The sequence below is a fragment of the Melozone crissalis genome, unplaced genomic scaffold (assembly GCF_028551555.1).
Source record: "Melozone crissalis strain CALT ecotype California unplaced genomic scaffold, PUWL_Pcris_2 ptg000011l_1, whole genome shotgun sequence".
Taxonomy (NCBI): Eukaryota; Metazoa; Chordata; class Aves; order Passeriformes; family Passerellidae; genus Melozone; species Melozone crissalis.
The window spans coordinates 4,408,426-4,420,415 of record NW_026535789.1 but is presented as its reverse complement, the minus strand read 5'-3'; the positions used below and the strand labels follow the sequence as shown (position 1 = coordinate 4,420,415).

The 11,990-nt window shown below is 57.1% G+C and overlaps 1 gene segment (V, D, J or C); it reads left to right on the top strand.

Annotated features, from left to right (window-relative positions):
• Positions 1-2,295: 2,295 nt before the first annotated feature.
• LOC128933591 (Ig heavy chain V region 914-like) lies at positions 2,296-11,028 on the top strand. The segment is given in 4 exon segments: positions 2,296-2,328; positions 2,712-2,839; positions 4,137-4,312; positions 10,997-11,028. Coding segments are annotated over 4 exon segments (369 nt in total).
• The last annotated feature ends 962 nt before the right edge of the window (positions 11,029-11,990 follow it).

Genomic DNA, 11,990 nt, shown 5'->3' with positions numbered 1-11,990 from the left:
ATGGTCAAGATTTGTTGCCAGCACTAAGGATTTGGGAGTAGAATGTGGGGTTTTGGGATGTTTGTGGGCACAGTATCGAGGAGGGGCCACCACTGGCATCGTCATCATAACCAGCAACAATATTAGGACCACAACCACTGCTGTAATATTTGGCACAGAAATAGGATCCGGAATCCTCGTCCTTGAGGTTGTTCATGGTCAGCGTCACCGAGCTCTGCCCATTGTCTCTGGAGATCGTGACTCGGCCCTTGACTGAATCCGCGTAGCCGGAGTTGCCACCATTGTTCCTGATCCACGCGAGCCATTCCAGCCCCTGCCCGGGTCTCTGGCGCACCCAGAACATGTCGTAGCTCCCAAAACTGAACCCGGACCCTCGGCAGAGGAGGCGAAGGGACCCCTCGGGGGGCTGGAGGTCCCCCCCCCTGCACTCCAGCAAGGTCACGGGCGCCCGGAGCCCTGTGGGACAAAGGGGAGATGGAGATGAGAAACCTGATTGGTCCAGAAGGGGAAAAGGGGCGTGGCTTGAGGAAAAAAGGTGTGGAACCCTCCTGGGATGGGCAGCAGGATCAGCAGGGTCACGAGCCGGAGGGAGCTCAAAGCCGTGGCTGGGATGTGCCCGGGTTGGGGTTCCGGGGGGAATTGGTGGTTGTTAACAGTGTATTAACTGTGTAATCAATGCAGAATGCTCAGGATGAGGTGTCTAAGTAATTAAAGAATTGATTGGGGTTAATTGCAGGGTTTGAGGCATGTTGAGATATGGAAATCTCTGGTGGGGTTTTGAGACCAAACCAGGGGAGTTTTAAGAGAAATTGGTGAAGGTTTCGGGATGGGCTCCGGGCTGCCGTGACCCTGCTGGAGTGCAGGGGGGACCTCCAGCCCCCCGGGGGGTCCCTGCGCCTCCTCTGGCGAGGGTTCGGGATCGATTTCGGGAGTAATGGAATGTTCTGGATGCGTCAGAGACCCGGGAATGCGCTGGAGTGGGTCGCGGGGATCTACGGTAATGGTGGTTACACGGCCTACACACCATCAGTCAAGGGCCAGTTCACGATCTCCAGGGACAACGGGCAGAGCTCGGTGACGCTGACCATGAACAACCTCAAGGAAGACGATTCCGCTGTTTATTTCTTTGCCAAATGTTACAGGAGTGGTTTTGGTGGTGATGCTGCTGCTCATGGTGTTGATGGTGGTTGTGGTCCCAAGCCCTCTCCTCTCTCTTCCCAAGTAACTCAGAATTCTCTGATCCTTCCCCAAAATCCTGGCTCTTTTTCTCACATCTCAGATATTTTCCCCCAAACTCCACCATCACTTCCCCAATTCCCAATTTCCCAACAATTTTGCCCATTTCTCCCCAGTCTGGCCCTTCCCCTCCGTCCCTGTCTGCAACAGGGATCACGCCAGGGCCCTTTGCACACAAAGCTTTTTGTGCAGCCGGCGCTCTGCCGCAGCGCCCAGAGGCTGAGCTGCCCTCTGCCAAACACAGATGTTCACAGTGACCAAAACCAGGAACTTTCTGTTTCCTTTCCTGCCCCGGCCGGGCCCCGGCAGCTGCCGGGGAGGAAGTGGGGGGAGGCTGCGGAGCCCCAAAATCGCGGCGTCTTCTCCTCCCTCCCTCCCTTTGTCCCACCTGGGGCTTCACTTCTCCCTCAGCGGCCTCGGTGTCTGGTGCTGCTCCTTGGGGCTTGGCTGGAATCCTCACTGGGAGTTCTGGTCATGGTGATGATGCTGGTGGTGGCACCAAACCGCCATTCCTGGCTCCCCAAATGTTCCAATATCTCCAAATCCTGCCCCAAATCCCAAACCTTGACCCCATTCTTGACCTTCTCCCCAGTGTCCACCATCATTGCCCCAACATTCAATTATCCCCCAGTTTTTCCCATTTCACCCAAATCTCCCCCAGCTCCCCAGGACCTGATTGGAGGAGGCCTAACCTGCAGGCCAAAGGTGAAGGTTTGGGGCCAATGGTTGAGTTTTGGGGCAGGAGCAGGGGAGGGTTTGGGGTCAGTGCTGACCATTGGGGCAAATGGGGGAGATTTGGGACAAAGGGTGAAGTGCTGAGGTTTGGGGGGAGGATCTGGGTTTGGGGACAGGGGGGGAACTTAAAGATGGCGACTCAGAAAAAACTACCATGACCAACATCACCACAAACAATATCGTCACCAGCAGCAGGAGCACAACAATCATCCCAATTTTTGGCACAGAAATAAACAGCGTAATCCTCGACCTTGTGGTTGGCGATTGTCAGCGTCATCAGACTCTGCCCGTTGTCCCTGGCGATCATGAACCGGCCCTTGACCGATGGCGCGTACCACGTGCTGCCACCGTTGCGGTGTAGGTGACGAATTCCAGCCCCTGCCCGGGTCTCTGACGGACCCATTGTAGGGCAAAACTCCCAAAACTGAACCCAGACCCTCGGCACAGCAACGTCAGGGATCCCCCGGGGGGCTGGACGTCCCCCCCGCACTCCAGTAGGGTCACGGCCGCCCGGAGCCTTGCGGGACAAAGGAGAGATGGGGATGAGAAACCTGATTGGTCGAGAGTCCCCAAGTCATCCTGGCCAGTTGGAAAAATCTATAGGATCCATTCTGGAGGGTGACCAGGATCAGGAAGAGAATTACAAAGGGTCGTCCCAGTTTGGGGCCAACAGTCAGGATTTGGGTCAATGTTGAGCTTTGGCCCGAACCCCATCTCCCCTTTGTCCCGCAGGGCTCCGGGTGGCCGTGACCCTGCTGGAGTGCGGGGGGGACCTCCAGCCCCCCGGGGGGGCCCTGACTGTGCAGTGCTGCACCTCTGGGATCGATTTTGGGTGTCAGCCCATGAGCTGGGTCCGTCAGAGACCCGGGCAGGGGCTGGAGTTGCTCGCGGGGATCAGCACTGGTGGCAGCACATGCTATGCGCCATCGGTCAAGGGCCGGGTCACGATCTCCAGGGACAACGGGCAGAGCGCGGTGACGCTGACCATGAACAACCTCAAGGACGAGAATTCCGGATCCTATTTCTGTGCCAAACGTGCTACTAGTGGTTGTTGTAGTCCTGGTGCTTACAGTGAAGGTGACAGTTGTGGATCCACCCCCCTCTCAGTGTCCCCCCCTGCCCCCAATCTGAGACCCGCCCCCCAAACGTCAGATCTTCACCCTTTGTTCCCATTTTGCCCCAATGATCAGCACTGACCCCAAACCCTCCTCTGCTCCTGCCCCAAAACTCAACCATTGGCCCCAAACCTTCACCCCTGGGCTCCAGGTCAGGCCTCCTCCAATGAGGGCCTCGGAAACTTGGAGATATTTGCATTAAATGGGCAAAATTGTGAGAAAGCCGCGAGTTGGGGCAGCAGGGGCCAAGTTTAGGGGAAAATATTGAGCATTTGAAGAGAAAAGCTGGACTCTGGAGGAAGGATCACTGGGAATGGAGACATCTGGTGACCATCATGGAGGGCGGGACCACTGCCGGAATTGTCGATAAAAGCAGCAGAACCATAAGTGTAACCACTCTAAGCATGTTTGGCACAGAAATAGGATCCGGAATCCTCGTCCTGGAGGTTGTTCATGGTCAGCGTCACCGAGCTCTGCCCGTTGTCCCTGGAGATCCTGAAACGACCCTTTACCGATGATGCGTATGCGGTCCAACCACCATTGTAGCTGATACTTGCAACCAACTCCAGCCCCTGCCCGGGTCTCTGGCGCCCCCAGAGCATGTCGTAGCTCCCAAAACTTAACCCAGACCGCCGGCAGAGGAGGCACAGTGACCCCATCGAGGGGCTGGAGGTCCCCCCCGCACTCCAGCAGGGTCACGGGCTGCCCAGAGCCCTGCGGGACAAAAGGGGAGATGGGGATGAGAAACCTGATTGGCTGAGGGCCTCAAAGTGGGCAAGGCCAGCTAGAAAAAGGAGCAGGACCCACCTGTGAGGAGGATGATGAGCTCCATGGGTCCCAATTTGGGGCCCAGAGTCAGGATTTGGGTCAAGGGTTGAGCTTTGGCCTCATCCCCATCTCTCCTTTGTCCTGCAGGGCTCCGGGCAGCTGTGACCCTGCTGGAGTGCGGGGGGGACCTCCAACCCCCAGGGGTTCCCTGACGTTTCTGTGCCGCGCATCTGGGTTTGATTTCGGGAATTTTGGAATGATCTGGATCCGTCAGAGACCCAGGCAGACACTGGAATACATCGCCAGCATCAGCAGCACTGGCGGCGGCATCGGCTACGCGCCGTCGGTCAAGGGCCGGTTCAGGATCTCCAGGGACAACGGGCAGAGCTCGGTGACGCTGACCATGAAAAACCTCAAGGACGAGGATTCCGCCGTTTATTTCTGCACAAAACGTGCCAGTAGTAGTTACGGTTCTGAGAGTGCTGCTGCTATTGGGAGCAGCACCGTCAGTGTTCCCACCGCCATGGTTGTGACCAACTGTCTCCACAGTGACCCTTCCACCAAATCCCAGCCCCTGACCCCATTCCTTTCCCCGTGCCCCAACCCTGCCCTGGCTCTGCCCCACATTCGCAGCTCCTGGCCCCACACCTCAGCTCGGGGCCCACTCGGGGCCATTTTGGCTGCTGGGCTGGCCCCGGCCCCTCTGCCAGGATCCCTGGGCTGAACTCGCCCAGCTCTGCCCAAATCTGCGCTGCTGGCCCCGAGCAGCCACCACTCACAAAAATCCCCAATTCTGATCCAAATCAGGGCCCCGGGCCTCAAACCCCAAACTTCAGAGCAAAGTTTTGGGGCACAAAGAGGAGATTTGGGGTCAGGAGTTGTAGTTTTGGGTCAGCGGGTGAGAACTGGGGCCGAGGCAGAGCAAGGTTGGAATCAATGGTCAAGGGCTGGGTGTGAGCTGGGGGTTTGGGGGAAGGGTCTGGGCAACGGGGACAGGGGGGGCCACGGGGATGGGGACACAACCATCATCATCATCTTAATTAGCAACAGCACCACCACCACCAGTACCAGCAGATTTTCCGCAAAAATAAACGGAGGAATCCTCGTCCTTGAGGTTATTCATGGTCAGCGTCACCGAGCTCTGCCCGTTGTCCCTGGAGATCATGAACCGGCCCTGCACCGACGGCACGTAGTCGGTGCTGCCAGCATTGATGTTGATACTGGCAATTTATTCCAGCATCTGCCATGGTGTCTGGCGCATCCAGCACATATCAAAACTGCCAAAATCAAACCCAGAGTAGAGGCACAGCAACGTCAGGGACCCCCCGGGGTACTGGAGGTCCCCCCCGCACTCCAGCAGGGTCACGGCTGCCTGGAGCCCTGCGGGACAAAGGGGAGATGGTGAGGAAAAAAAAAAACTACCCAAATTTTAATTCTTGCATGCAGACCCTGATGTTGGCCCCAAATTGGGACCCTTGGACCTCCCCATCCTCCTCCTACAGCACCTGCTGGCCCTCCCAGGTGGATCCCACACCCTTATTCTGGCATGGCGAGGCCCACTTTGGGTCCAAAAGCAATCCATGTCCTCATCCCCATCTCCCCTTTGTCCCACAGTGCTCCAGGCGACTGTGACCCTGCTGGAGTCCGGGGGGAACCTCCAGCCCCCCGGGGGGTCCCTGATGTTTCTGTGCCAAACATCTGGCTTCAATTTCACAAAATCTGCAATGTTCTGGATGCGCCAGAGACCCGGGATGGGGCTGGAATACGTCGCGGGGATCAACGGTCATGGTTCCACCCCCAGATACGTGCCATCGGTCAGGGGCCGGTTCAGGATCTCCAGGGACAACGGGCAGAGCTCGGTGACGCTGACCATGAACAACCTGAAGGACAAGGATTCCGGATCCTATTTCTTTGCCAAAAACGCCTATGATGGTTGGCGTTGGGAGGCTCATGCTGCTGGTTCTAATTTTGGTCCTGTCTCCATCCCCGTTCCCCAGATCCTTCCCTCCTACCCTTGACCCCATTGGTGACCCCCACAGACCCAAATCAGCCCGTTTTCCCCAAATCTCGACCATTTCCACCCAGGTTTGAGAATCTTGGTTGAGCCTTGGAGCCAAGAGCTGAGGTTTGGTGCCAAGAGCCGAGATTTGGGGCAGAACCAGCTGAGTTTGGCACCAATGGTCAGAAGTGAACCCTGCTGAGATCTGGGGCACACAGTGTAGGGTTTTGGGGATGAATCTTTGAGAATTATTTCAAATTCTGAAAGCGCCATGGAAATGTGTGAGGTTAGAATATGATTGGGGAGACTGGGGAAAAGGGTCAAGATTTGTGGCCAGCACTAAAGATTTGGAGGTAGAATGTGGGGTTTTGGGATGGGGGATGTTTGTGGGCACAGCATCGAGGAGGGGCCACCACTGGCATCGTCATCATAACCAGCAGCAATATTAGGACCACAACCACTGCTGTAACATTTGGCGCAGAGATAGGATCCGGAATCCTCTTCCTTGAGATTGTTCATGGTCAGCATCACCGAGCTCTGCCCGTTGTCCCTGGAGATCGTGACCCTGCCGTTCACTGAATCCGCGTAGCCGGAGTTGCCACCATCATTCCTGATCCACGCGAGCCATTCCAGGCCCTGCCTGAGTCTCTTGCGCACCGAGAACATGTCGTAGCTTCCGAAACTGAACCCAGACCCTCGGCAGAGGAGGCGCAGGGAGCCCCCGAGGGGCTGGAGGTCCCCCCGCACTCCAGCAGGGTCACAGCTGCCCGGAGCCCTGTGGGACAACGGGGAGATGGGGATGAGGTCAAAGCTCAACCCTTGACCCAAACCCTGACTCTGGGCCCGAAACTGGACCCTTTGGACCACCCCATCCTAGTTGTCCTGCTCCGGCTGCCCCTCTAAGGTGGGTCCCGCCCGATTTTCCAGTTTGACACATCCACTTTGAGGCCCTCAGCCAATCAGGTTTCCCATCCCCATCACTCCTTTGTCCCGCAGGGCTCCGGTCGGCCGTGACCCTGCTGGAGTGCGTGGGGGCCCTCCAGCCCCCCGGGGGGTCCCTGCTCCTCCTCTGCCGAGGGTCCGGGTTCATTTTCGGCAGTTTTGAAATGGAATGGATCCGCCAGAGACCCGGGTAGGGGCTGGAATGGGTCGCGGGGATCAGGTGCGATGGTGCTTACACCGAGTACGCGCCATCATTCAAGGGCCGGTTCACGATCTCCAGGGACAACGGGCAGAGCTCGGTGACGCTGACCATGAACAACCTCAAGGACGAGGATTCCGCTGTTTATTTCTGTGCCAAACGCACTTGGGCCTTTGCTGATGCTTATCATTTTGTCCCCGACCCCGTGCCCTTGCTCCCCTCCGGTCCCCATTCCCCTGGCCCTTCCCACAAACCCCAAGCCCTGACCCTGTTCCTGTCCCCTTGTCCCAACCCTGATAAGACCCAGATATCAGATTTGGGCTGATTCCTGTGCCTTGCAGGCCAATCTGGATAAATCTTGGAGACAGAGTGCCCCAAAACCCAATCTGCACAGAGATGCCACCATCTCAGCAAGCTCAGTGATTTCAGCTCTTTAGTGATTCTCAGCTCCCTCAGGATTTCAGCTATTTAGTGATTTCAGCTCTTTCGTGATTATCAACTTTCTCAAGATTTCAGCTCTTTCGTGATTCTCAGCTCTCAGGATTCCAGCTCTTTGCTCACTCGCTGGGGCGCCTTTGGCTGGGGCAGAACCAGACAGACAGAGAGGAGCAGGAGAGGTCCTGGTGGTTCCACAGCCATGGTTCATTGAGGGATCTGTGAGGGGTTGCAGTGACAGCTCTTCTCCTGTCAGATGGGCTAAACCAGCCCCTTTTATAGGGTACAGGGGGATCCAAACGTGTCCAACAGTGAGGGTCAGGGAGAAGTCACCAATGGGGTTACAGAGATAAGCTCTGGTGTGAGAGGCAGAAGACAGGAGATTATCGTGCTGTTCCATCATGACTGAACAGTTCCAGCTGTTACGTCTCAATCCTGCATGGAGCTCGGGCAATCTCTGTGGACTCTGCTAAAGGACATGGTGTCAACACGATAGGCAACAGTGTCCCAGCCAGTACCATCATCAACAGATTTGGCGCAGAAATACGAACCGGAATCCTCAAACTTGAGGTTGTTCATGGTCAGTGTCACCGATCTCTGCCTGTTGTCCCTGGAGATCGTGAACCGGCCCTTGACAGACGGCGCATAGGCAGTGGTGCCACCACTGGTGATCCCCGTAAGCCACTCCAGCGCCTGTCGGGGTCTCTGGCGGATCCAGAGCATGGTGGAACTGCCAAAACTGAACCCGGACCCTCGGCAGAGGAGGCGCAGGGATGCCCCTGGGGGCTGGAGGTCCCCCCCACACTCCAGCAGGTCACGGCCACCCGGAGCCCTGCGGGACAAAGGAGAGATGGGGACGGGAAACCTGATTGGTCAAGAGTGCCCAACTTCACATGGCATGCTTCAAAAATGGAGCAGGACTCACATGGGTGGAGGATTATGAACTCCATGGTTCCCAGTTTGGGGCCCAGAGTCAGGATTTGGGTCAAGGGTTGAGCTTTGGCCCCATCCCCATCTCCCCTTTGTCCCGCAGGGCTCCGGGCCGCCGTGACCCTGCTGGAGTGCGGGGGGACCTGCAGCCCCCTGGGGGGTCCCTGACGTTTCTGTGCCGCGCATCTGGGTTTGATTTTGGCAATTTTGGGGCGGGCTGGATGCGCCAGAGACCCGGGCAGACGCTGGAATACATCGCCAGTATCAGCAACACTGGTGGTTGCACCTACTACACGCCGTCGGTCAAGGGCCGGTTCAGGATCTCCAGGGACAACGGGCAGAGCTCGGTGACGCTGACCATGAACAACCTCAAGGACAAGGATTCCGCCGTTTATTTCTGCACTAAATGTGCTAGTAGTAGTTATGGTGCTCATGTTGCTGCTTTTAGTGAGAATTCCGGCAGTGGCCCCAGCCCTAGGATGGTCGCCAGATGTCTCCACTCCCTGTGATCCTTCCTCCAGAGCCCAGCTTTTCTCCTCAGTTGTTAAAGAGTTTTCCCCAAACTCGGCCCCTGCTGCCTCAACCCTACACTTTCCCCCTGTTTTGCCCCTTACACCCAAATCTCCCCCAGCTCCCTGGGCCCTGATTGGAGGAGGCTTGAACTGGAGGCCAGGGGTGAAGGTTTGGGGCCAATGGTTGAGTTTTGGGGCAGGAGCAGGGGAGGGTTTGGGGTCAGTGCTGACCATTGGTGCAAATGGGGACAAAGGGTGAAGATCTGAGTCAATGGGTGAGGTTTGGGAGAATGGTCAGAGGGTTGGGGACATCTGGGGACCCAACAACAAAGGCCGGCCTGAAACCAGCACCAATACCATAAGCCTGGTAATTACAACCAGCAAAATAACACTTCGCGCAGAAATAGATGGCAGAATCCTCATCCTTGAGGTTGTTCATGGTCAGCGTCACCGAGCTCTGGCCCTTGTCCCTGGAGATCGTGAACCGGTCCTGCACGCATGGCGCATAGTAGGGGTAAGCAGCACTGCTGATCCCCGCGAGCCACTCCAGCCCCTGCCTGGGTCTCTGTCAGACTCAGAGCAGGTCAGAACTGCCGAAACTGAACCCGGACCCTCGGCACAGCGACGTCAGGGACCCCCCGGGGGGCTGGAGGTCCCCCCCGCACTCCAGCAGGGTCACGGCCACCTGGAGCCCTGCAGGACAAAGGGGAGATGGGGATGAGGCCAAAGATCAAGCCCTTGACCCCAATGTCCCAACTATCCGCCCCAGGTTGTGACAATTTGTTTTTCTCCTCCTGCTCCTGTTCACCCTCCCAGGTGGGTCCCGTCCCTTTCTCCAGCTGGCCACACCCACTTAGGGTCCTCAGCCAATCAGGTTTCTCATCCCCATCTCCCCTTTGTCCTGCAGGGCTCCGGGTGGCCGTGACCCTGCTGGAGTGCAGGGGGGGACCTCCAGCCCCCCGGGGCGTACCTGCGCCTCCTCTGCCGAGGGTCTGGGTTCGATTTTTGGAGTTTTGGGATGGGCTGGTATCGACAGACGCCGAAGTGTGCACTGGAATGCCTCGCAAGTATCACCAGCAATGGTGGCAGCACCTGGTACGCGCCTTCGGTCAAGGGCCGGTTCACGATCTCCAGGGACAACGGGCAGAGCTCAGTGACGCTGACCATGAACAACCTCAAGGACGAGGATTCCGCCGTCTTCTTCTGCGGGAAATCTTACAATACTGGTGGTCCTGGTGCTGCTGCTCATGGGGACCTGCGAAGTCCTGGTCTCATCCTCATCACAGCATCACCTCCTGTCCCCATTCCCCAGACCCTTCCCCAGCTCCCAGCCCCTCACCCAGCCCATGACCATTTCTCCATTTCCCTTTCCCCTCTCCGGCCCCAAACCCCAACCCTTGGCCGTTGATCTTCCCCCAAACTCTGCCCCAAAGGTCAGCGCTGGGCCGGGGCTGGGGACACGAATTCAGTCACCGAGAGCGGGGACGAGGGCTGGGATCTGGGGGGAGGGTCTGGGGTTTGGGGACAATTAGGGACGCAACAAAGTGGGGGGGCTAAATGCTCCATAACCAGCACCAACAGCATCACTAAGATCAGCAACAACAGCATTATAACCCTCAGGAGTTTTGGCACAGAAATAGGATCCGGAATCCTCGTCCTTGTGGTTCATGGTCAGCGTCAACGAGCTCTGCCCGTTGTCCCTGGAGATGCTGACTCGGCCGCTGAACGATGATGGGTATCTGGTGTATCCATCATAGTCAATCCCTGCAATGTATTCCAGGCCCTGCCCAGGCCGCTGGCGGATCCACATCTGACTTGTTCGTCCAAAACTGAACCCGGACCCTCAGCAGAGGAGGTGCAGGGAACCCCCGGGAGGCTGGAGGTCTGCCCCGCACTCCAGCAGGGTCACGGCCGCCCGGAGCCCTGTGGGACAAAGGGGAGATGACTGAAATCGAAAGTCTGATTGGTGTAGGGCTTTTAAGTGGGCGTGGCCAGCTGGACAAAGGGGTAGAACACTCCTGGGAGGTGGATGATGAACTCCAAGAATTCCATTTTGGGGCCCAGAGTCAGGATTTGGGTCAATGTTTAGCTTTGTCCTCATCCCCATCTCCCCTTTGTCCCGCAGGGCTCCAAGCGGCCATGACCCTGTTGGAGTGAGGGGGGGAACTCCAGCCCCCAGGGGGTTCCCTGACGTTGCTGTGCCTAGGGTCCGGGTTCAATTTTGGGGATTATGGAATGTACTGGATCCGCCAGAGACCCAGGCAGGGTTTGGAATACGTTGCATGCATCTACAACACTGGTGGCACCACCTTCTACAATCCATCGGTCAAGGGCCTGTTCAGGATCTCCAGGGACAACGGGCAGAGCTCGGTGACGCTGACCATGAACAACCTCAAGGACGAGGATTCCGCCACCTATTTCTGTGCCAAGAGTGCTCGTGGTGGTTGGGCTGAAAGTGCTCATCGTGTTGACGATGGCCTTGCTGTCCCCATCCCCATCTCTGTGTCCGCCCTGTCTCCGTTGCCCAGACCCTTCCCCCAAACCCCCAGCCCACACCCAGCCCTTGACCATTGATCCCAAACTTGCTCTGCCTCGGCCCCAATTCTCATCCGCTGACCCCAAACCACAACTCCTGACCCAAATCTCCTCTTTGTGCCCCAAAACCTTGTTATAAAAGTGGATACTTCAAGCCAAGGGTTAAGGTTTGAGTCAACTTTTTGGTAAGGTGCAGAGAGCGGATTTCAGGCCGAACCACTCCAAGATTAGGATATGGGGACAGGAATGGTGTCCAGGCTTGGGGTTTTGGGGAAGGGTCCAGAGAACGGAGATAGGTGGGGACCGGGGAACAGGAACACAGCCAAATGCAACCGAAACATGAGAATGACCAATACCTGCTGCAGCATTCCAACCAGCACTACCAACAACACTTCTGCCACAGAAATAGTATCCGGAATCCTCGTCCTTGAGGTTGTTCATGGTCAGCGTCACCGAGTTCTGCCCGTTGTCCCTGGAGATCCTGAACCGGCCCTTGACGGAATCCGAGAAACTGGCACTGCCACCATACTTGCTGATACTTGCGACTGCTTCCAGCCCCTGCCCGGGTCTCTGTTGATACCAGC